This window comes from Pongo abelii, chromosome 7 (assembly GCF_028885655.2).
Source record: "Pongo abelii isolate AG06213 chromosome 7, NHGRI_mPonAbe1-v2.0_pri, whole genome shotgun sequence".
Taxonomy (NCBI): Eukaryota; Metazoa; Chordata; class Mammalia; order Primates; family Hominidae; genus Pongo; species Pongo abelii.
Genome location: NC_071992.2, coordinates 39,885,703 through 39,909,737, shown reverse-complemented (window position 1 = coordinate 39,909,737; position 24,035 = coordinate 39,885,703). Strand labels below are relative to the sequence as shown.

Sequence of the window (24,035 nt, the reverse complement as noted above, 5' to 3'; positions counted from 1 at the left end):
GCTTGAAGGACAAGAAGCAACAACTCTGTTGATCAGAACCTGTGGAAAGCCTCTGGCCTCTGTTCAGAATGAGTCCCCTGGGATTCCCTGGCTGTGACACTGTACCCTCCAGAACCTGACGACTGGGCCATGTGACCCAAGGAGAGATCCTTACCAAGTGGGTTTTCACCATCCTCTTGCTCTCTGTCTGAGAGATGTTTTCTAAACCCCAGCCTTGAACTTCACTCCTCCCTCAGTGGTAGTGCCCAGCTGCCCTGGAGCAGCCGGCTGGCTTTGGTAGGGGCACCCATCACCTGGCTTGCTTGTGCAGTCAGTGAGTGCTTAGGGCAAAGAGAGCTCCCCCCGGTTCCATTCCTTCTGCCACCCAAACCCTGATGAGACCTTAGTGTTCTTCAGGCTCTGTGGCCCAGGCTGAGAGCAGCAGGGTAGAAAAGACCAAGATTTTGGGTTTTGTCTCTGGTTCCCCTATTACTGCTCTCAAACACTGGCCTCTCTCACTTTAGCCATGGAATGGCTCCGATCTACCTCACAGCAGTGTCAGAAGGACTTCATCAGGGTTTTGGGAGCTCCAGGGTTCATAAGAAGGTGAACCATTAGAACAGATCCCTTCTTTTCCTTTTGCAATCAGATAAATAAATATCACTGAATGCAGTTCATCCTTGGCTTCCTTTCTCTCCGTTTGTTTTCTTTCATAATCCACTTACTCCCTTCCTTTCTACTCTGCACTGGCTTTTGACAGAGGCAGTAAATTAGGCCTAATCCTCACTCTTTTCTTCCTAATCTTCATCAAACAAAAAAATGAAAAGTCTGTCTGGACGAAGGGGAGTGAGCTTGAGCCTTTGATATCTTGCTCCCCCATGCTTCCTGAAACTCTTGAAATCCAGTTGCCATTGAGTAGCAAAGCCACGCTCCCCACAGGACTTGGACAGAGGGCCCACAGGGGGATGGACTGGCTGTGGCCAGGTTCAGGGCAGGGGGCATTTGTCCCCTGCATGCTATAATCCAGTGGTGGATTCATAAGGTCCTGTGGTCATCAGGAACCAGTTTTTTTCAGTGCCTTACATGTTGTGTGTGTGTGTGTGTGTGTGTGTGTGTTTGTCTGGAGGCACAGGCACAAAGCATTGCTTGTGTTGGTCAAATGTCTTGTGTCATAAATATATTCTGATGTTTTCCAGCCTTTCCACAACCTCTACCTTCCCACTCCCCTTCCCCAGCTACAAAAATCTGTATTATCCTCTTAAAGTAAAACTGGAGTTACAAATTTGAGCCTGTTGATTCAGTTTTCTCTTATTTCCATTTTTATGAATCTTATCAGGTAGGTTTCCTATGTAAAGAAAATTTCTATGGAAATCATTAGATCATTTTGTGAGTTTCTATTTAAACTCCATGAGCCAAGACTATTGTCCAGGATGATTTATGGGATGCCCGGTAAATCACAGATGTTTTGCATGCTTGTGATGTAGTGCGCAATGCGTTGTCTTGGTTCAGGGGCCCTAGAGTTATAAAATTCCATCTGCCCCAAGGAGGAGCTCAGTGGATTTCCACATATGGGTGTTCCCTGTGAATTGGACCTGGTCTGTGCTGCTCTCTTTTCTCCAGGAGCCCAGGTTTTATTTCTCAGGATGTTTTCATACCAAAGATGACTTTCCCTTTTTCAACCAGGGCAGGGTGAGATATCTGGTGTCTGAGGTGTGCAAGATTTCTTGGCAAAGACTCAACTTTGTGGCTCTTAGTGGAGGAGGAAGTCTTGCTGGACAAATAAGAGGCCCTCCTCTCCCCATCTCTGGATATTCTCCCAACATCGCTGGATAAAATTTGCCAGTCAGTGCTAGGCAGGGGAGAATGATCATGTTGGAGGTGGGGCTCCTGGTGTGTAGACTTGTCCTTGAACATTGTCCAGAAGCTCATACTGCTTAAGTCTTGTTGGACGTGCCCGTGCGCCAGCTGTCACACTCCTTTGCAGTGTTTAGACTTGTGCTGGGGCTATGGATTCCATCTGCAGATTGTCAGATAGAATCTGACAATCTGGTCATTTCTGCAGCAACTTGTGGCCAGGCATCAAGTGGAGGGAGATTTACATCCTTGGATGGGAGCAGGCTGCTTTTGCTAGCATGAGGCCTGAGCACTTGAACTGTAGAAGACAAACAGCTGTCCCCCGAAGCCAGAGATGTGATGACTTCCAGGCCCATGAGAACAACAGAGTCCCTAGAGTTGCTGGCCTCCCCAGAGTCTGTTAGCTGGAGCTGGGCATGGGACAGAAATGACATGGAAGAGAGGGCAGAGTTGGAGGAGAGGGAATGAAGAGCGGGCTTTTTCCGAGCTGACCTACTCTCTGCATCAAGTGGAACTGAGGGGGAACAGGCAGAATTTGGGTACAGAAGGATGTAGGGGGCTGACTTTCCCAGACTTTCTTCTGGGGAATGGAGGTAGGTGCAGGCTGTGGTCCTCACCGGCAGTCCCTGGGCCTTAGTCCCATGCTGGCTGCATCCTCAACCCTAGGAGAGCAGGAGCAGCTCCTCTCCTCTGTGTATTTCCATTGCACCCTACATGGTCCTAGGAGCACAGGGGAAGGCATGGAAATAGCGCCTCTTACTGTTTCCATCCTAAAACCACCTAGATCCAGGCCTTTTGAAGGCCTCTTGGTGAAGGTATGTCTACACACTGTCTGTGTTTGGGTGTCTGTCCAGAACGGGGAAATGGGAGCCTGCCATGGCAAGCGCTGCTAATGCTCTCCCCTACGCAACAAGCTCTGGGTATAATCTGCCTTTAGCCAGTGAGAAGCAGCTGAAGCATAACATGCAATTCGATTTAATTTGAGGCCGAGGAGGGGGGTGGATCACCTGAGGTCAGGAGTTCGAGACCAGCCTGGCCAACATGGCAAAACCCCGTCTCTACTAAAAATACAAAAATTAGCCAGGCATGGTGGTGGGCGCCTGTAATCCCAGCTACTTGGGAGGCTGAGGCAGGGAGAATGCTTGAAACCGGGAGGCAGAGATTGCAGTGAGCCTAGATCGCACCACTGCACTCCAGCCTGGGCAACTGAGTGAGACTCCATCTCAAAACAAAACAAAACAAAACAAAACAAAACAAAACAAAACAAAAAAAAGTGACAAGGAAAAAGAGAGCCTCATAGAAATCAAATAACTTCCTTGCATTGACTCTCACCCCATCTACCAGACTCCAAAGTCCATTTTCTCTTGTCTACATACACTGTTTAAAAGCAGTTATGTGACACTGAACAAGTCACTTAGCCTTTCTGACTGTTTCTTTGCCTGTGAGTCAACTGGAGATTACATGATCACTCTACTCAGCTCATGCAGGCTGCTTTTGAAGACCCAGTGAGACACTGTGTGTGAAAGTGGTTTGGAAACTGAAAATGCTCCTCCGGTGTAAAGCGGTGGAATCAGAATCTGGAGCTTGGATGAGTCCCAGGTCTATTATAGCAGGGAGCCCCAACTCCTGGGCCACAGACTGCTACTGGTCTGTGGCTTGTTAGGAACTGGGCTGCATAGCAGGAGGTGAGTGGAGGGCAAACGAGCATTAACACCTGAGCTCCGCCTCCTGTCAGATCCGCGGTGGCGTTAGATTCTCATGGGAGCGCAAACCCTAAAGTGAACTGCATGTGCGAGGGATCTAGGTTGCATGCTCCTTCTGAGAATCTAATGCCTGAGAATCTAAGGTGGAACAGTTTTATCCCCAAACCATCTCCTTCTCCCTTGTCCATGGAAAAATTGCCTTCCACCAAACCGGTCCCTTGTGCCAAAAAGGTTGGGGATCACTGTCGTATAGAGTCTTGCTCTGTTGCCCAGGCTAGATTTCAGGGGCACAATCATGGCTCATTGCAGCCTCAGCCTCCTGCTCAAATGATCCTCTCATCTCAGCCTCCCAAGTGGCCAGGACTACAGGCTTGCACCACTATGGCCAGCTAATTAAATTTTATTTTTTGTGGAGACTGGGTATTTCTATGTTGCCCAGGCTGGTCTTGAACTCCTGGGTTCAAGAGTTCCTCCTGCCTCAGCCTCCCAAATGCTGGGATTATGAGCATGAGCCACTGTGCCTGGCCCTGGTTTTGCTCCCTGTATAGTCCTGTTTCTGTTGACAGCCTGGGTCTTGGACCCACTTGTCTTTGGTCTTTGTGGACATGCCCTGCCTGGTCTTTCTTCTGCAAGTTTGTACTCACCTCAGACTGACTGCTTTGGTTTTCTGTCCTGGTCTCTATACATCTCCACCTCTGGCTCTGTTTCCATGTTCAGACCCTGGTCTGGCCTGATATTTTGCTCCTGGTCTGGATCACCCCATCATTACCAATGCAACATTTACAATGAGAACAATTTTAAGAATGGGTAGGCCAGGCACAGTGGCTTATGCCTGTAATCCCAGCACTTTGGGAGGCCGAGGCGGGTGGATCACCTGAGGTCAGGAGTTCAAGACCAGCCTGGCCAACATGGTGAAACTTCATCTCTACTAAAAATACAAAAGTTAGCCGGGCGTGGTGGCAGGTGCCTGTAATCACAGCTGCTTGGGAGGCTGAGGCAGGAGAATCGCTTGAACCCAGGGAGGCAGAGGTTGCAGTGAGCCAAGATTGCGCCACTGCACTCTGAAAAAAAAAAAAAAAAGAAAGAAAGAATGAGAAGATTTAGAACAGAAGGTACTTCTGGATCTCAGGACATTATGGTCTATTATAGTAGGGGGTTCATGAGAATGAGACCCTAAGGAACCAGAAAGGGGAGAGAAGGTGGCGTATACTTTGCTAGGGCTGCCATAACAAATGACTGCAAACTGGGTGGCTTAACACAGGAGCAATTGATTCTCTCACAGTGCTGGAGACTCACAGTCCAAAATCAAGGTGTCAGCAGGGCTGTGCTCCCTGTGAGGCGGGAGGGGAGGATCCTTCCTTGCCTCTTCTCTTAACCCGGTGTTTGCTGACAATCCTTGGGATTGTTTGGCTGGAGCTGTATCACTCTAACTTCTCCCCCATCTTCACAGGGCCTTCCCCTGTCTGTCTGTGCCCACATTTCTCTCCTCTTATAAGGACATCAGCCATTGGATCAGGGCTCAACCTAATCCAGCATGACCTCATTTGAACTTGGTTACATGTGTAAAGACCCCATTTCCAAATAAGGTCACATTCACAAGTTCTGGGTGTTAAGACTTCGACAAACTTTCAAGGGGACATAATTCAACCCCTAACAGAGGGTATGATGGGGAAGGGGAAGGCAGAATTGCTCCAGACCTTTCCAAGCTTATCTTATTCCTGCTGCTTCAAACCCCCATTTCTTTTTCTTTTCTTTTCTTTTTTTTTTTTTTTTTTGAGATGGAGTCTTGCTGTGTCACCCAGGCTGGAGTGCAGTGGCATGATTTTGGCTCACTGCAACCTCTGCCCCCGGAGTTCAAGCAATTCTCCTGCCTCAGCCTCCTGAGTAGCTGGGACTACAGGTGCGCCACCATGCCCAGCTAAGTTTTGTATTTTTAGTAGAGATGGGGTTTTACCATGTTGGCCAGGCTGGTCTTGAGCTCCTGACCTCAGGTGATCCTCCTGCCTTGGCCTCCCAAACTTCTGGGATTACAGGTTTGAGCCACTGCGTCTGGCCCAAACCCTCATTTCTAAGGCTCTGTTTCATCCTGTCGCCAGCCAGGAGGGTGGCAGGGGTGCTCCCATTCCTGGATTTCCATTGCTGGGGCTTTCCTCCCATCTCCCTGGGCCCAGATTGAAGGGGTCGTTTATCAAATCAGACCTTGCGTTTGCTGTCCCCTGGAGTAGAAGTCGCTGTCCACTCTCCATTCTTCCCATCTTCCTTGAGTAGTAGAAAATTTAAGCTTTAGCTGGAAACACAGCCTCCTAGCTAAAAACACTTGGCAGCATTTGCAATATGTGGTGGCACACACCTGTAGTCCCAGCTACTTGGGAGGCTGAGGCAGGAGAATGGCTTGTACCTGGGAAGTGGAGGTTGCAGTGAGCTGAGATCGTGCCACTGCACTTCAGTCTGGGTGACGGAGCAAGACTCCGTCTCAAACAAAACAAAACAAAACAAAAAAACACTTGGCAGCCTCACTTGCAGATAGATGTTGCCACGTGACTAAATGCTACCAGCAGAAGTGTGCAGCACTGGCTGGAATGCGGGTATAATGGTGAGAACTGAAGTAGCTCCCTGTGGTCACAAGACGGCAATCATGTGTCGTGGATGTCAGAAGAACCAGATGGAAGGAGCCTGGGTCTCTGGCAGTGTGGAGCCACCATTTCGGCCCTGGACTGCTTATGTTTAAGACCCTTAAATGAAAGAGAAATAAACTTCTGACCAGGCACGGTAGCTCATAGATCTCATGCCCATTTTCAAGGCCTTATATCCAGCTCCACAAACCAAGCCACACAGGGCTGGGCACAGTGACTCACACTTGTAATCCCAGGGCTTTGGGAGGCTGAGGTAGGAGGATTGCTTGAGTCCAGGAGTTTGAGACCAACCTGGGCAGCACAGGGAGATCCCACGTCTACAACAAATTTTTAAAAACTTATCCGGGTATTGGTGGCATGTGCCTGTAGTCTTAGTTACTCAGGAGGCTGAAGTGGGAGGATGGCTTGAGCCCAGGAGGTTGAGGCTGCAGTGAGATTGCACTACTGCACTTTAGCCTTGGCAACAGAGCAAGACCTTGCCTCTAAAAACACACATGCACATACACCAAAACTGAAATAAGCTTATATCTTGTTTAAGCCACAATTACTTTAGCCATTTTTCTTTTCTTTTTTAACAGTAGCTGACCTGAACAAATATATCAGCCAAGGAGTGGGAAAGAAGGTTATACCTTCTTTAGGGTATATAGGTTATACCTCTGGGGAGAGGCATGGACATCTTCCTGGGTTCTGCAATGAATGTAGCTTAGGTTAATCTAGCCATAAAGTGGCCTTGCTCTGGTACCTCGCAGGGTACCTCTGATCTATGAGAACCAACATCTCTCTAGAGTCTGAGTTTTTGTTGCACCTGAGACCACAAAGTCCATCTCCTTGACGTTGATTCTTATGGGGATAATTATCAATAAGTATATTAGCTTCCTGAGACTGCCAAAACAAATTACTACAACCTTGGTGGATTAAAACAACAGAAATACATTCCCTCACAGTTCTGGAGGCCAGAGGTCTGAAACGAAGGTTTTGGCAGAGCTGGTTCCTTCTGGAGGTTCTCAGGGGAAAGTCCGCTCCATGCCCCTGGTGGCTTCTAGCTTCTGGTGGCTCTGGCAGTTCTTGGCATTCCTGGGTTTGTAGACATGTCACTCCAATCGCCACCTCTAGCTTCAATTTGTGTGGCTTTCCCTGTGTCGCTGTGTGTCTTCTCTTTTGTGTCTCTCTCTCTCTGTTTTTTTGTTTTTTTGTTTTTTGTTTTTTTTTTGGTGACAGAGTCTTGCTCTGTTGCCCAGACTGGAGTGCAGTGGTGCAATCTTGGCTCACCTCAACCTCCATCTCTCAGGTTCAAGCGACTCTCATGTCTCAGCCTCCTGAGAGTAGCTGGGATTACAGGCGCATGCCACCGTGCCTGGCTAATTTCTGTATTTTTACTGGAGATGGACTTTCACCATGTTGCCCAGGTGAAACTCCTGACCTCAGGTGATCTGCCCTCCTTGGCCTCCCAAAGTTTGTTTTTGTTTTTGTTTTTGAGATGGGATCTCACTTTGTCACTCAGGCTGGAGTGCAGTGGTACAATCATAGCTTACTGCAGCTGCAACCTCCTGGGCTCAAGCAATCCTCCCACTTCAGCCTCCTGAGTAGCTGGCACTACAGGTCCATGCCATCACACCTGGCTAATCTTTTTATTTTTGTAGACAGAGGGTCTCACTATGTTGCCCAGGCTGGATTTGAACTCCTGATCCCAAGCAATCCTCTTGCTTCAGTCTCTCAAAGTACTGAGATTATAGGTGTGAGCCATGGTGCCCAGCCATTTCTGTCTCTTATAAAGACACCTCTCATTGGATTTGGGGCCCATCCTAGTCTAGGATGATCTCATCTCAAGATCCTCACCTTAATTACATCTTCAAAGACCTTTCTTTCAAATAAAGTTACATTCTGAGGTTCCAGGTGAACAAACCTCACCCACTACAGTGAGAGACACTTGTGAGCCCTTTAACTGGGAGTTCTGCTCCCATAAGTTTAGCATCCACTCCAATCACTGCCACCCCACCAGGGAATGGCTGTTTTCTCCAGAAGCTCTTGGACTCTGTGGTAAGCACAATTCTGAGATGACCCCCAGTGAACTCTAATGACCCCACATCTTTGCATAATCTTCTGATGAATGTGGGTGGGGCCTATAACTTGCTTCCAACCAGTAGAATATGGCAAAGGTGATGGATGCTACTCTTGGACTATGATACATGGCAGAGAGGAAGGGATTTTTTTTTTTTTTTTTTTTGAGATGGAGTCTTGCTCTGCTGCCCAGGCTGGAATGCAGTGGTACGATCTCGGCTCACTGCAAACTCCACCTCCTGGGTTCACGCCATTCTCCTGCCTCAGTCTCCTGAGAAGCTGGGACTACAGGCGCCCACCACCACGCCTGGCTAATTTTTTTTGTATTTTTAGTAGAGACGGGGTTTCATCATGTTAGCCAGGATGGTCTCGATCTCCTGACCTCGTGATCGACCTGCCTTGGCCTCCCAAAGTGCTGGGATTACTGGCATGAGCCACCACGCCTGGCCGAAGAAGGGATTTTGAAGATGTAATTACAATCCCTAATCAGTTGATTTTAAGCAAATAAAGCAGGAGATTATGCTGGGTGGGCCTGACTTAATAAGGTGAGTTTTTTATTTAAAAGAGGGTCTAGAGCTCAGAAACAGTCAGAAATATACTCCTACTGGCCTAGAGGAAGCTAGCCACTGAGAATTCTACAACTGTAAGAAAATGAATTCTGGCCAAGTGCAATGGCCCACGCCTGTAATCCCAGAACTTTGGGAGGCCAAGTTGGGCTGATACTTGAGGACAGGAGTTTGAGACCAGCCTGGGCAACATGATTAAACTCCATGTCTACTAAAAATACAAAAACAACAACAACAACAAAGAAACTAGCTGGGTGTGGTAGCAGGTGCCTGTAATCCCAGCTACTCGGGAGGCTGAGGTAGGAGAGTTGCATGAACTTGGGAGGTGGAGGTTGCAGTGAGCTGAGATCATGCCACTGTACTCTAGCCTGGGTGACTGTCTCAAAAAAAAAAAAAAAAAAAAAAGGATGCTGCCAACAACCACAGGAGCTAGGAGGACACTGAGCCTCCGGTGAGACCATAGCCTAGCCAACATCTTGATTGCAGCCTGGGGACCCTGAGCAGAAGACCCAGCTAACCCGTACCTGAACTCCAGACACATGGGAACTGTGAGAAAATAAATATGTTATTCTAAGCTGCTGAGTTTGTGGTAATTTGTCACATACAACAGAGAATGAACACAAACTTACTACACTACATGATTCAGCCTGAGGCTGCTCTTTCTAGCAGTCCTTCTCTGACAGTGCTTTTTTTCTTCTCCTCTTTTTTTTTTGACAGGGTCTTGCTCTGTTGCCCAGGCTGGAGTGCAGTGGTGCAATCACAGTGCATTGCAGCCTCAGCCTCCCAGGCTCAAGTGATCCTCTTACCTCAGCCTCTCAAATAGCTGGGACTACAGGCACACACTACAACTCCTGGCTAATTTTTTTGTAATTTTTATAGAGATGAGATCTGACTATGTTGCCCAGGCTGGTCTCAAATTCCTGGGATCAAGCAACCCTCCCACCTCAGCCTCCGAAAGCACTGGGATTACAAGCATGAGCCATTGCACATGGCCAGCCAATGTTTTTAAAGGTGCCCCTTCGGAACTCAAGACACACTGGGATGACAAGCTCAGGAAGATCCCCTTGCAATGATCTGCGACTCTCTTTGAAGCCTTCATCTTAGTCTGTTTCGTTTTGCTATAAAGATATATCTGAGGCTGGGCAATTTATTAAAAAAAAGAGGCTAATGTAGCTCATGTTTCTACAGGCTGAGAAGTTTAAGGGCATGGCCCTGGCTGCTGGCAAAGAACTTTTGTGCTGTATCACAACATGGCAGAGAGGGTCAAAGAAGAAGCAGATATGTATGAAAAGGGGAAAACCTGAGGGGCGTCCTGGCTTTATAACATCCCACTCTGTCGGGAACTCACCCATTCCTGCAAGATCTAATCTCATGAGGGTCAGAATTCACTTACTCCTGCAAGAACAGCACCAAGCCATTCATGAGGGATCCATCCCCGTGACCCAAACACCTCCCACCCGGTGCCCCTTCCCAGTGCTGCCATATTGGGGATCAAATTTCGACATGAGTTTTGGTGAGGACAAACAATATTCAAACCCTGGCAGGCTTATCTGGGACTCTTGCTTCCATGTTCTAGGAACAGGATCTCTGTGTGTCCATCGTTTGCTCCTGAGGGAACAGCCAGTGATCTCAAGATTCCTTGGTCCATACACACCTTTTAAGTAATTTAAGGCCAGGTGCAGTGGTTTATGCCTGTAATCCTAGTGTTTTGGGAGACTGAGATGGGAGGATTTCTTGAGGCCAGGAGTTTGAGACCAGCCTGGGCAATATACTGAGACCAAGTCTCTACAATAAAGAGAAAAATTAGCCAGGCGTGGCGGTGTTTGCCTGTAGTCTAAGCTACTGGGAAGGCTGAGGTGGGAGCATTGTTTGAGCCTGGGAGGTCAAGGCTGCATTAAGCTGTGATAAAGACTGCACTCCAGCCTGGGTGACAGAGCAAGACCTTGTCTCAAAAAAAAAAAAAAAAAAAAAAAAAGAAATTTAGGAGCTAGAGGTTCAGAACTCATTTATCACAGTTTCATTTCTGAGTTGCCAGTGGGGAGCCATACTTTATAACTCAGAGGCACAGCACACCATACATGGTTCCCAAAATCTCTTTATCAAGAAACAAGATGAAACATGGCCTCCACTGTGGATATTTCCAGAAGGGAGTGGGGACAGGCCACTTCTTCCCAGAGGAGAGAAATGGGAATGGGAGGGCTCTGCAACAGTTGGTGCCATCCACACAGTCTCTGGTTGCTCTTCCAGTCATGGATCACGTGACCAAGCCTGTCCTTCTGGGGCCTCCCCTTGGGCCTCCCCTTGGGCCTGAGTCTGAATCTAATTGATGCTGGAACACTCTCCCAGAGCTACAAGGAGGGGTGCTGGAGGAATGAGGGAAGCAGAGGCAGCTGTTTTTCTAATGGAGAAATTCCTACCTTTTTTTTTTTTGAGACAGTCTCGCTCTGTTGCCCAGGCTGGAGTGCAGTGGCGCGATCTTGGCTCACTGCAACCTCCGCCTCCCGGATTCAAGCGATCTCCTGCCTGAGCCTCCCGAGTAGCTGGGATTACAGGTGCCCCACCACCATGCCCAGCTAATTTTTGTATTTTAGTAGAGATGGGGTTTCACCATGTTGGCCAGGCTGGTCTTGAACTCCTGACCTCAGGTGATCCACCCACCTCAGCCTCCCAAAGTGCTGGGATTACAGGTGTGAGCCACCGCACCAGGCCTTGAGACTGAATTTCACTCTTGTCGCTCAGGCTGGAATACAATGGCATGACCTCAGCTCACTGCAACCTCCGCCTCCTGGGTTCAAGCCATCCTCCTGCCTCAGCCTCCCAAGTAGCTGGGATTACAGGCATGTGCCACCATGCTTGGCTAATTTTTTCTTTTTTCTTTTTTTTTTTTTAGTAGAGACGGGGTTTCACCATATTGGCCAGAATGGTCTCGAACTCCTGACCTCAGGTGATCCACCTGCCTTGGCCTTCCAAAGTGCTGGAATTACAGGCGTGAACCACCGTGCCTGGCCATGACCAACTTCCTTCTGTGGTTTGGTCTTGGTGGTGCTCTGCTCTGAAATCTCCAGCCTCTCTGTCAATTACAACAGTCACCTGATATCCCTTCAATAAATTCCTCCTGGACTTAGCCAGAATTAGTTTCTGTTGCTTGCAACCAAGAATCCAAACTGATATTGACAGGAATTAGAGGCTTGACTCAAAGAAAGTTCTTTACAACTTCTCTCTGCATCTGCATACAGTTGGCGTCATTTTTTTCTGAGTTTCTTGCATGTTAGAGACCAGTAGCCTCTGGAAGCTTTATGATCATTTCTTTATAATTGTATGACTGGAGAATAATGACAGGTGCTTTTTCTCCTCCAACTCCAACAGAAAATCCCAGGAAAGTACTCCTATAGGCCAGGCTTAAGCCACATGTCTCTTCTCAAAGCAAGCACTGGTCTGAATGCTGGTGTCCTCTCAAATGTGTATACTGAAACCTAATACTCAATATAAGAGTGTTGCCAGGAGCGGTGGCTCACGCCTGTAATCCCAGCACTTTGGGAGTCCGAGGCAGGCGGATCACGAGGTCAGGAGATTGAGACCATCCTGGCTAACATGGTGAAACCCCGTCTCTACTAAAAATACAAAAAATTACCCGGGCATGGTGGTGGGCACCTGTAGTCTCACCTACTTGGGAGGCTGAGGCAGGAGAATGGCATGAACCCGGGAGGCAGAGCTTGCAGTGAGCCGAGATGGTGCCACTGCACTCCAGCCTAGGTGACAGAGCGAGACTCTCTCTCAAAAAAAAAAGAGTGTTAAGAGGTGGGGCTTTTTGGAAAGTGATTAAGTCTTGAAGGCTCCACCTTCATGAATGGGATTGGTGTCCTTATAAAAGAGGTTGGGCTGATGAGAGATGGGAACTTGGGGCCACAAGCATGTCATTCCCTTTTATTGGCTGACCAGCTACCAGGCAGAGCCTCTGGCACGAGCCAACTTTCCTCTCCATTTACCTCTCCTCTCCTCATTCCCACTCCCCAGCCCTGGGCACTCCACATAGCCTGCAGTTGTCCAGAGAAAAACGTCTTTTCCCCCTGCTGCTGGGACAGTACTGGAGACCCTGGAATTTTTACCAGATTTGGAAGTGTGAGGCCAACAGACTAAAAAAATAGTCATTAAAAGTGATGGTCTTTAAGAATTTGATGGGCCAGGTGCCGTGGCTCATGCCTGTAATCCTAGCACTTTGGGAGGCCGAGGTGGGTGGATCACTTGAGGTCAGGAGTTCGAGACAAGCCTGGCCAACATGGTGAAACCCTGTCTCTTCTAAAAATACAAAAATTAGCTGGGTGTGGTGGTGTGCGCCTGTAATCCCAGCTACTCAGGAGGCAGAGGCAGGAGAATCGCTTGAACCCGAGAGGCGGAGGTTGCACTAAGCTGAGATCGCACCACTGCACTCCAGCCTGGGTGACAGAGCGAGATTGTGGCTCAAAAAACAAACAAACTACAACAAAAAAGAATTTGGAGGCCAGGCTTAATGGCTAATGTCTAATCCCAGCATTTTGGGACTTGGAGGCAAGAGGATCACTTGAGCCCAGGAGTTTGAGACAGCCTGGGCAACATAGTAAAACCCCATCTCTCCCAAAAATTAGAAAAATTAGCTGGGCCTGACGGTGCATACATGTAGTCCTAGCTATTCCAGAGGCTGAGGCCTGATCCTGGGAAGTTTGAGGCTGCAGTGAGCCTTGGTCGCACCACGGCACTGTAGCCTGGGCGACAGAGTGACATCCTGTCTCAAATAATAACAATAATAATAATAATTTGTAATGAATGATGCAGTGAACACTTGCTGACTGTCTTCCCAGAATCCCTTCTCCCCTCTCCCATTCCTAAGAGCACCTGGAATCTCAGGGGGAATCTTTCTTGGCTGGCACCACCCTAGGCTCTAAGTGGTTGGTTTAAACTGATCGAGTATTCCATTCTCAGCCACGTTAAGATTAGGAATGGGCGAGGGACTCAACTGAAGCCAAGGAGAAACAACAAAGGGGCCCAGGGAATTCAGGAAAGGAAAAGTAAACGTTTTATAAAGGAAAAATTTTAAATATCAGGACCCCTCCAAACTTCTTTTTTTTTTTTTTTTTTTTTTTAAGACAGAGTCTTGCTCTGTCACCGAGGCTGGAGTGCACTGGTGCTATCTGGGCTTACTGCAACTTCTGTCTCCCAGGTTCAAGCGATTGTCCTGCCTCAGCCTCCCTAGTAGCTGGGATTACAGGCACCTGCCACCACACCCAGCTTTTTTTGCATTTTTAGTAGAGATGGGGTTTCACCATATTGGCCAGGCTGGTCTCAAACTCCTGACCTCAAGTGATCTGCCCACCTCTGCCTCCCAAAATACTGGGATTACAGGTGTGAGCCACTGTGCCTGGCCTAATTTTTGTATTTTGGTAGAGACAGGATCTCAAGTGCTTGTAATCCTAGCAGATGGGGAGGCTGAGGTGGGAGGATCACTTAAGGCCAGGAGTTTGAGACCAGCCTAGGCAACATAGCAAGATCCTACCTTTGCAAAAAATTTAAAAAAAAAAAAAAGGGCTTCAGAGAATTCTATTGCATGGATATCATTATTAATTTAAACATTCCTTCAGCAATTGGTATTTGGTTTATTTGCAAACAAAGCTGACATGTAGATTCCTTAAGTGTGTATTGTTTCGCTCAGGTGCTGCATCCTATCCATCATCCACTTTTTTTTTTTTTTTTGAGATGGAGTTTCGCTCTTGTCATCCAGGCTGGAGTGCAATGGCTCAATCTCGGCTCACTGCAACCTCCGCCTCCCTGGTTCAAGCTGTTCTCCTGCCTCAGCCTCCTGAGTAGCTGGGATTACAGGCACAGGCCATCACACCCAGCTAATTTTTGCATTTTTAGTAGAGATGGGGTTTCACCACGTTGGCCAGACTGGTCTCAAACTCATGACCTCAGGTGATCTGCCTGCCTCAGCCACCCAAAGTGTTGGGATTACAGGCATTAGACACTGTGCCTGGCCCCATCCACTTTTGTTCTCACACCCAGAGTCAGCCAGAGAACCAGCCTGAAGCATCCAGGACAGCAGAGCCAAGGGGATGCCAGAGAATGAAGCTGGGGCCCTGATGATAACTGTGTCCCTCTGGACTGAACTTCGACTGGAGTCAGATGTACCCTGGCCCTCCCAGTTAGGTGCCAATACTTTCTCTCTCTTGCTCAAGCTGGTTTGGACTAGGTCTTTTTAAAATTACCTGCAGCATAAAATGTTCTCACTGGCACACAATAAAATCCTCACAGCTGAAATGTTAAGTGAAGAAAGTATGATGAAAATGACACATAAATGTTGATAGCAATTACCTTAAAATATAAATGTCAAAGAACAGAAACTGGATGGAGGTGCACCCGGACTGAGGTTATGGATTGGTCGTAGGGAATTTGTGTGCTTCATTATAATTTTTTGATGCTTTTGAGTTTTCTACAATAATATGGACTACTTTCATAATCATTTGCCTCAAAACAGGTTCCCTGGAAGCATAGCCTGAGACAGGAGTTCCGGGGCATGTGACTTAGGGAAGGAGTGCCCTTCAGGAAGAACCTGGAAGGGAGTGAAGGAAGCAGGATTGTGAAGGGGAAGGAACCAAGCAAGGATGTGGTCAAGTCTAGGCTTCGCCTGGTTGGGGAATGGGCCCTGAAGTGTAGATTGAGCCACAGAGGTGAACCGAGACAAGGGGGCTGGACTTTTTCCTTTTTCTTTTTTCTTTTTTTTGTGACAGAGTCTCGCTCTATCACCCAGGCTAGAGTGCAGTGGGGAGGTCTCGGCTCAATGCGACCTCTGCCTCCCTTGTTCAAGCAATTCTCCTGTCTCAGCCTCCCTCCCTACAGGCGCCCGCCACCATGCCAGGCTAATTTTTTTTTGTATTTTTAGTAGAGATGGGGTTTCACCCTGTTAGCCAGCATGGTCTCAATCTCCTGTCCTTGTGATCTGCCTGTCTTGGCCTTCCAAAGTGCTGGGATTACAGGCATGAACCACCGTGCCCGGCCTTTTTTTTTTTCTTTTAAAGACAGGATCTCACTCTGTCAACCAGGCTGGAGTGCAGTGCCATGATCATAGCTCACTGCAGCACCACCACGCCCAGCTAATTTTAAAACTTTTTGTGGAGTGGGTGGGGGGGTCTCTCTATGTTGCTCAGGCTGGTCTTGAACTCCTGGGCTCAAGTGATCCTCCCGCCTCAGTCTCCCAAAGCGCTAGGATTGCAGGTGTGAGCCACCATGCTTGGCTGTGGCTGACCTTTTGTATGCCTAAATCAGGCAGTCATTGGCTACCCCTGTCAGTGGGGGTGAAACCTCCAGGTGGTTTCTAGGCTAGCTGACTCCTGCCAGCCAAGCACAATTCTCCAGAGAACATAGGCATATAAGTCTTGTCCACCAGCGAAGAAGCAGCTGGGGCTGGGCACATTGGTGATGAAGGCCTTCTGGGTGAGACATCAACAGTGTTTGCAACAATCATTTAAAGAGTTATTTAACATCAGGCTGGGTGTGGTGGCTCATGCCTGTAATCCTAACACTTTGGGAGTCTGAGGTAGGCAGATTACTTGAGGTCAGGAGTTTGAGACCAGTCTGGCCAACGTGGTGAAACCCTGTCTCTACTAAAAATACAAAAAAAAGCCAGATGCAGGGACCCACGCTTGTAATCCCAGCACTTTGGGAGGCCCAGGTGGGCAGATCACCTGAGGTCTGGAGTTTGAGACCAGCCTGACCAACATGGAGAAACCCTCCTCTCTACTAAAAATACAAAATTAGCTGGGTGTGGTGGTGCATGCCTATAATCCCAGCTACTCGAGAGGCTGAGGCAGGAGAATCTCTTGAACCTGGGAGGCAGAGGTTGCAGTGAGCCGAGATCACACCACTGCACTCCAGTGTGGGCAGCAAGAGCGATATTCCGTCTCAAAAAAAAAAAAAAAAAAAAAAGAGTCATTAAACATCAAAAGGAGAAGAAAGCAAGCAATATGCAGACTGATTCTATAGAGGCTGGTTCTTTTCTCCTCTTGGCCTCTGCTGTCTATACTCACTAGCTGGCTATCATTGAAACTTAACAAATGGCCAGGTGTGGTGGCTCATGCCTGTAATCCCAGCAGTTTGAGAGGCCAAGGCAGGCGGATCACCTGAGGCAAGGAGTTCGAGACTAGCGACAAAGCAAGACTCCATCTCAAAAAAAAAAAAAAACAAAAAAAGAAAGAAAAAGAAACTTAACAAATGTATGGAGAAGTCTTGGCTCTAGATAACTGAGAGAAATAGGACTGGCTTAGTGAGTTGCCAATTATATTCTAATAATAGGATTCTTTATTAAAACAACTGTGGAAGAAAACAGTGTTTGCTTTTTATTCCTTTTGAAATCTGGGGCATTTTGCAAAATGGAAATTAACGCCTCGACTTGCATTGGTGTGTGATCTGGGGTTTTCGCTTCTGCAGGAGAAGCCCTACCTGGCTTATTGGCTGCCTGCCTTGCCCTGTGTCTTTTTTTTTTTTTTTTAATTTGTATAAATGTGTGAAGCACAAGTGTAATTTTGTTAGATGCATACATCACATAGTGGTGAAGTCAGGGCTTTTAGGGTATCCATAACCCCAATAATGTACATTGTATCTGTTAAGTAATCTCCCATTATCCTTGCCCCGTCGTCTAAGGAGTGGGCTTGTTACTTTGGATTGAGCCACCTGGGGCTAGAGAAGAGAAGGCATTGAGTGAGGGAAACACGGGCTTGGGAATTCCGGAGATTGTTATCCTGCCCTGCCCGCTGTCTGAGGGGATTCTCCTCAAGTACCCTGGAATGTTCCCGTGGCCCCTGTGGATCGCCACCACAAAGATCATGAGGTTCTGTTGCTCTGGCAACCTGTTGTCCAGCACCTCTGCATTGGGGCTGCCAAGGTTCCAGGAAGAGGCAGGACTGCCCGGCCCAGCCTTGGAGGAAGACTTCTGGGCAGAAGCGGAACACAGGAGCAGAGACACACAGCCTTGGCTCCAGTTTCATCTCAGTTATGCCCACCCTTTCAGTGTTCATGGATGTGCCCCTCGCCCACAAGCTAGAGGGCAGCTTGTTAAAGACCTACAAACAAGATGATTACCCGAACAAGATATTCTTAGCCTATAGAGGTAGATGCCTAGCAGTTCTGAAGTATAAGACTTAAGTGATGGTAACTGCCTCTAGGAGGACAGTGTTCCCTGCTGCAGGGGGAGGGGTGCAGCCCAAGCTTCTGTGGGTGGAGAGATCTTTTCTTGTTAACAGAATTGCCCAGTGGGGAAAAGTGCAGATAAGGTCCCAGGTCATTCCATGCTCTCTGGCATTCTCTGGGGGCTTCTAGGGATTTGGTGAGAACTATGTCCTCTTCCACAACTCTATGCTTGGGGTCCTGCATGGCTATCCCACACTTCTTCAGATTCTTACCTCCTCTCTCTCTCTTTCTCTTTCTCTTCCTGTTCTTGAACCAAGAATGTTTCTCCAGATTGAGCCTTCTGCTATGCAACTGGGGCTCACCACTGTGAAAGTCAGGGTTACCTTTATTTAGCTTCATCTACCTATAACTCTCATTTTGCACATATATATATATATATATATATATATATATATATTTTTTTTTTTTTTTTTGAGACAGGGCCTCACTCTGTTGCCCAGGCTGAAGTGCAGTGGCAAGATCTCAGTCACTGCCACCTTTGCCTCCTGGGCTCAAACCATCCTCCTGCCTCAGCCTCCTGAGTAGCTGGGACTACAGGCGCTGGCCACCATGTCTGGCTGTTTTGTATTTTTTTGTAGAGACAGGGTTTCATCATGTTGCCCAGGCTGGTCTTGAACTCCTGAACTCAAGTGATCCACCCACCTTAGCCTCCCAAAGTGCTGGGATTACAGGCTTGAGCCACCGCTCCCGGACTTGTATAATTTTTAACCTTTAAAATGGCATAGGTTTCAGTTGTCTTTTTTAAAAAGACCAAAATAGTACACATTCACTAACAGCATATTCTTTTCATCAAGGAGAAAAGAAAAGGGAAAGTTGTATTTTCACAGGCACCTTCCCACAGCCCGATGGAGTCCAAGACAGACTTGTTTGTGGGCTGTCTGCAGAGCTCAGCCCTGGGGGCCCAAACCAGGCATCTGGAGCTCCCTCTGTGGTTTTCCTCACAGTCTGCATGACAAATGAAGGCCATCCCTGGGTTTCTCTCGTGGTGCAGAAGACTCGACTACAGGTTTCACAGGATCCCTCCCTGAATTATGAGTACTTGCCCACCATGGGCCTGAAATCATTCATCCAGGCCTCTCTAGCACTCCTCTTTGGAAAGCACAGCCAAGCCATTGTGGAGAACAGGGTGAGAAGGCGGGCCCTTCCCTGGCTCATTCTGACACAGAGAGTGGGGATCTGGGTCTGCACAACCTTAAACCTGAAAGGGACCTTGGAGGGCCCCCTGGTATTGATAAAAGAGATACCTGAGGCTCAGAGAGTCCACAAGTCCTTAGCCATCGAGTCAGGATCGGAATCCCAGTCCAGTGGTATTCCCACCTGCTCACACTGCTGATTTGAAAGCTCTTTCAAGACAGGAATGATCTGAATTGGAGGTGGTGTTAGTATTCCCATTACTGTTTTATTTTTTAACCTATTATATATATTTTTTGAGAGAGTCTCACTCTGTCACCCAGGCTAGAGTGCAGTGGTGCCATCTCGACTCACTGCAACCTCCGCCTCCCAGGTTCAAGCAATTCTGGTGCTGCATCCTCCTGAGTAGCTGGAATCACAGGCGTGTGCCACCACGCCTAGCTAATTTTTGTATTTTTTGTAGAGACAGGGTTTCACCATGTTGGCCAGGCTGGTCTCAAGCTCCTGGCCTCAGGGGATTCCCTGCCTCGTCCTCCCAAAGTGCTGGGATTACAGGCATGAGCTACTGCACCTAGCCTCCATTACTGTTTTAGAGTGTTATTTCTGTCTATTTCTTTTGATTTTTTAATGTTTATTTACTTATTATTTTTTTGAGACAGAGTCTCACTCTGTCACCCAGACTCGAGTGCAGTGGCCTGATCTCTGCTCACTGCAACTTCCGCCTCCCGGGTTCAAGTGATTCTCCTGCCTCAGCCTCTTGAGTAGCTGGAATTACAGGCACCCACCACCGCATCCAGCTAATTTTTGTATTTTTAGTAGACACGGGGTTTCACCATGTTGGCCATGACCTCGAGTGATCCACCAACCCCAGCCTCCCAAAGTGCTGGAATTATAGGTGTGAGCCACCATGCCTGGCCTATTTCTGTCTATTTCTTGCTGGCAGGTAGGGGGTGTACACACTGTTGGTGACAGTGGTGCCTTCCAGCTTGGTGTCCAGTTTCTCATAGCTTGGCATAAGGATGCTCGTATAGTTTACATCATCTCTTCTCAAAAAGGTTAGTCTTACCCAAGATGAGGAGAACAGCAAATCCCTGTCCCTTGTTCCTAATCCTCAACCCATTTGCCATCTTCACTATTATCCCTCATTCTCTGTCACGAGCAAAATGGCAGACAAGCCAAGCTATTTATGTCCTTTTCCTGTTAATGTCCCACCTTCAGCCAGTGACTCTCCGCCCCACACTCCAGTACCTCTGTCTCCGTCTCTCTGTTTCCCATGTACCAGCTAGTGGGGGGCTCTGTTCCTACAGAACTGCATGGACTCATCTTCCAGGACATGGGCTTTACAGTTTATGAATACTCCATCTGGGACCCCAAGAAGCTATGCATGGACCCCGACATACTCCTCAATGTGGTGGAGGTAGAGGGGCCCCGCTCAAAAACTCCTCCCCAGAGCTAACTTACAGCCTAATGTTCCTCTCCTCCCCACACCTCTTAAGTCATCCAAGACCTTTTCCAGGTTTGAATTTGCCCAGCCCTTCAATGGTAACTAACATGGAAGAGCACTTCATCCCCAAATACCCTGGGGCCGCCACTCCTGGGTGGGGGTGAAACCTGATGAGGCCGTCTGTACCTGCAGCAGATCCCACATGGCTGTGTCCTTGTGATGGGGAACATTATCGACTGCAAGTTGACACCAAGTGGGTGGGCAAAGTTGATGTCCATGATAAAGGTAAACCCAATCTCCTGCCCGACCTTCCTGTCTTTGACTCTGCTCTCTCCTCCATCCGTCTCATTCTTTTTTTGTTCTCCTTTTTCCTACAGAGCAAGCAGATATTCCCATTTTTTGATATTCCCTGTCAAGGTTTATACACCAGTGACTTGGAAGAAGATACTAGAATCTTACAATACTTTGTGTCTCAAGGCTTTGAGTTCTTCTGCAGCCAGTCTCTGTCCAAGAATTTTGGCATTTATGGTATGGTACAGGCAGAAGCAGGGAGGGTCTGTTGCTGAAGTGGTGCTGCGCTCACAGCACAGTGATGTTTTTGATATCTCATCCTCGGGAGGGAGCCAAGGACTCCAGGGAGAGCACTATAGAAGGAGAAGTGGGGAGCACTGAGCTAGAATTTGGTTCTGTTACTAAATCTAGTAACAGAAACCAACCCAGCTCGGCTTGGATCATTTCACCCCCTCAGGCCTCTGTTTCCTCAACTACAAGATGAGAGGGTGGGGCTGGCATGGTGGGTGACACCTGTAATCCCAGTTGGCACCTCCTAATCCCTCCTTTGGGAGGTCGAGGTTAGGTGATCACTTGAGGCCAGGAATTCAAGACCAGCCTGGGCAACACACCGAGACCCTGTCTCTACAAACAATTAAAAAAATTAGTCGGGCATGGTGGTACACACCAGTAGTCCTACTTACCCGGGGGGCTGAGGCAGGAGGACTGCTTAAGCCTAGGAGGTAGAGATTGCAATGAGCTATGATTCCACCATTGCACTCTAGCCTGGGCAACAGAGAGAGATGGTCACTTTAAAAAAATAAAAATAAAAAAGGAAAGGAAAGGAAAAAACAGGAGAGTAGAACTTAGTGATCTTTCAAATTCCTTCCTCCTTTAAGACTCTGACTTATGGGTACTTTTGCTGGAAGGAGAGCCTCTGGCAACTTTCCAGAGCCTGAATATCACCCTGGCTGGGCTGCAATGAGGGCCTTGTTGTTCAACCCTTTCTTCTGTAAGGTTGGAGGTTGAGATCTAGGTAAACGCCTTGGGAGTGGAGGAAGGGGCTGAGGCTGAGGCTGTCTTCCCAACACTGCAGATGAAGGAGTGGGGATCCTAGTGGTGGTGGCAGTCAACAACCAGCAGCTGCTGTGTGTCCTCTCCCAGCTGGAAGGATTAGCCCAGGCCCTGTGGCTAAACCCCCCCAACACGGGTGCACGCATCATCACCTCCATCCTCAGCAACCCTGCTCTGCTGGGAGAATGGTAAGGGTGAGGGCTGGAGCAGGAAGGGATGGAAGAGGCCCTGGGTGCCTGCAGACCTGCTGATCTACAGGATTCAGCAGGGTGCTTCTCTCCTGCCCATGTGGCCTTTTTACTCTATTCATTCATCAACATTTACTAAGGACCTGATGTGTACCAATGGCGGTGACTATGCCAAGGGTTGCCTTAGGGGACAGAGTGATAGGACATTTGTTTTGCACCCAGGCCAATGAGTTATATGAACTCTTCCAGATTGCTTGGGGAAAATAGAGAGCATCAGGGGCTTGCAACTCTGGGAGCCTCCCTGGCTTGCTTAAATTAATATGGGATCAAACCTCCCTCCCACTCATAATCATCCCAGAGCCTCTGGCACTCTGTTGGAGACCTTTGAAGGTAAGAAGAGTGGACCGGCAATGAGGGAGGTTTGAGGGCAAGGGGGACCTCACACCCTCCTTTCTCATTGTCCTTCCTTGGTAGGAAGCAGAGTCTAAAAGAAGTTGTAGAGAACATCATGCTTACCAAGGAAAAAGTGAAGGAGAAACTCCGGCTCCTGGGAACCCCTGGGTCCTGGGGTCACATCACTGAGCAGAGTGGGACCCATGGCTATCTTGGACTCAACTGTAAGGGTCTAGGGTGCTGGTGTCCCCACTTTCTGACCTTTGGCCTGTATTTGAGCATTAAACTTCATTGACTAGGTGACCAGTTCCTAGCTTCACTCCAGATTTTGATTCTGTCTTCTGGAAAATGGGCTGCTTTAAAGACACTTCTGGACCCCCAGAAGTACCGACACTCCCTATCCTTCATAAACTAGCCTGGGTGCCCAGTGCAGTGGCTCATGCCTGTAATCCCAACACTTTGGGAGGCTGAGGCAGGTGGGTCACCTGAGGTCAGGAGTTAGAGACCAGCCTGGCCAACATGGTGAAACCCCGTCTCTACTAAAAAAAAAAAAATAGAAAAATTAGCCGGGCATGGTGGTGCATCCTGTAATCATGGCTACTTGGGAGGCTAAGGCAGGAGAATCGCTTGAACCTGGGAGGCGAAGGTTGCAGTGAGCCAAGATTGCACCATTGAACTCCAGCCTGGGCAACAAGAGCAAAACTCCACCTCAATCAATCAATCAATCAATAAAAAATGAGAAAATAAACCAGCCTGGGCTAGAGGAGAATTCGAGATGGCCAGTCTCGGGATCTGAGACCTTGTCATGATTTTAGCCCAGCAGGTGGAATACCTGGTCAGGAAGAAGCACATCTACATCCCCAAGAACGGTCAGATTAACTTCAGCTGCATCAATGCCAACAACATAAATTACATCACTGAGGGCATCAATGAGGCTGTCCTCCTCGCAGAGAGCTCAGAGATGTGTCTTCCAAAGGAAAAAAAAACCCTGATTGGAATAAAACTTTAGTCTTTGCAAAAATCTTGTGCTGATTATTCATTACTACAATTCATTTCTTTGCTTATTTATGAAGCAGTGGTCTGGCCTCAGTACAGAGAAAGAGAGAGAGAGAGAAAGGCCCAGAGGGGAAGGGTGTATCTACCTTCATTGGCCATCTCATATTTATTGAGCACCTACTACGTTAAGGCCCTGAGCTGGCCGTGAAAGGGAGTACAAAAAACAGGTACAAACTAGCCTGTTTTCTCCAGACACTTACAGTCTAGTTGGGAGACAAGCCTTAGTCACATAAAACACTCAAGTAACATTTTAAGGCTGAATGTGACAGAAGTCAGAATATATAAACAGAAAATGTGCCAGGAATTTAGAAAAGAAATACGTCAAAGTGGGCCAGAATAGATGGGGAAGTATCTCATGAGGAGGTAGGACTTGATTGGGATATTGATAGACAGATGAATGGATTGGATGAATAATAACTAATGGAAGCTGGAAGGATATCCTAGGTCAATAACAACCTGAGCAAGTGTCACTG

General features: G+C 48.0%; 1 protein-coding gene across 5 annotated transcripts; it reads left to right on the top strand.

The window, feature by feature from the left end:
• Positions 1–17,686: 17,686 nt before the first annotated feature.
• GOT1L1 (glutamic-oxaloacetic transaminase 1 like 1) lies at positions 17,687–23,527 on the top strand. 5 transcript variants are annotated; one of them, XM_054561434.2, is made up of 9 exons: positions 17,687–17,926; positions 18,951–19,132; positions 20,081–20,192; positions 20,445–20,554; positions 20,777–20,866; positions 20,959–21,109; positions 21,948–22,113; positions 22,588–22,730; positions 23,322–23,527. In XM_054561434.2, the coding sequence occupies exons 1-9, from the start codon at positions 17,812–17,814 to the stop codon at positions 23,513–23,515; spliced, it is 1,263 nt and encodes a 420-aa protein (XP_054417409.2). In that variant the 5' UTR covers positions 17,687–17,811; the 3' UTR covers positions 23,516–23,527. The 5 variants fall into 5 exon arrangements, with proteins under 5 accessions (XP_054417409.2, XP_002819047.3, XP_054417410.2 ...); XM_002819001.3 differs by having other exon boundaries at positions 20,774–20,866; XM_054561435.2 differs by lacking the exon at positions 20,777–20,866.
• The last annotated feature ends 508 nt before the right edge of the window (positions 23,528–24,035 follow it).

What these genes read in the sequence shown, in the direction of transcription:
- GOT1L1 (XM_002819001.3), top strand. Translation starts at nt 17,812, where the DNA reads ATGCCCACCCTTTCAGTGTTCATGGATGTGCCCCTCGCCCACAAGCTA. An exon ending in CATCATCTCTTCTCAAAAAG is followed by an intron (nt 20,193 to 20,444) that starts GTTAGTCTTACC and finishes CTGTTCCTACAG; the next exon opens with AACTGCATGGACTCATCTTC. An exon ending in CAAGAATTTTGGCATTTATG is followed by an intron (nt 21,110 to 21,947) that starts GTATGGTACAGG and finishes CCAACACTGCAG; the next exon opens with ATGAAGGAGTGGGGATCCTA.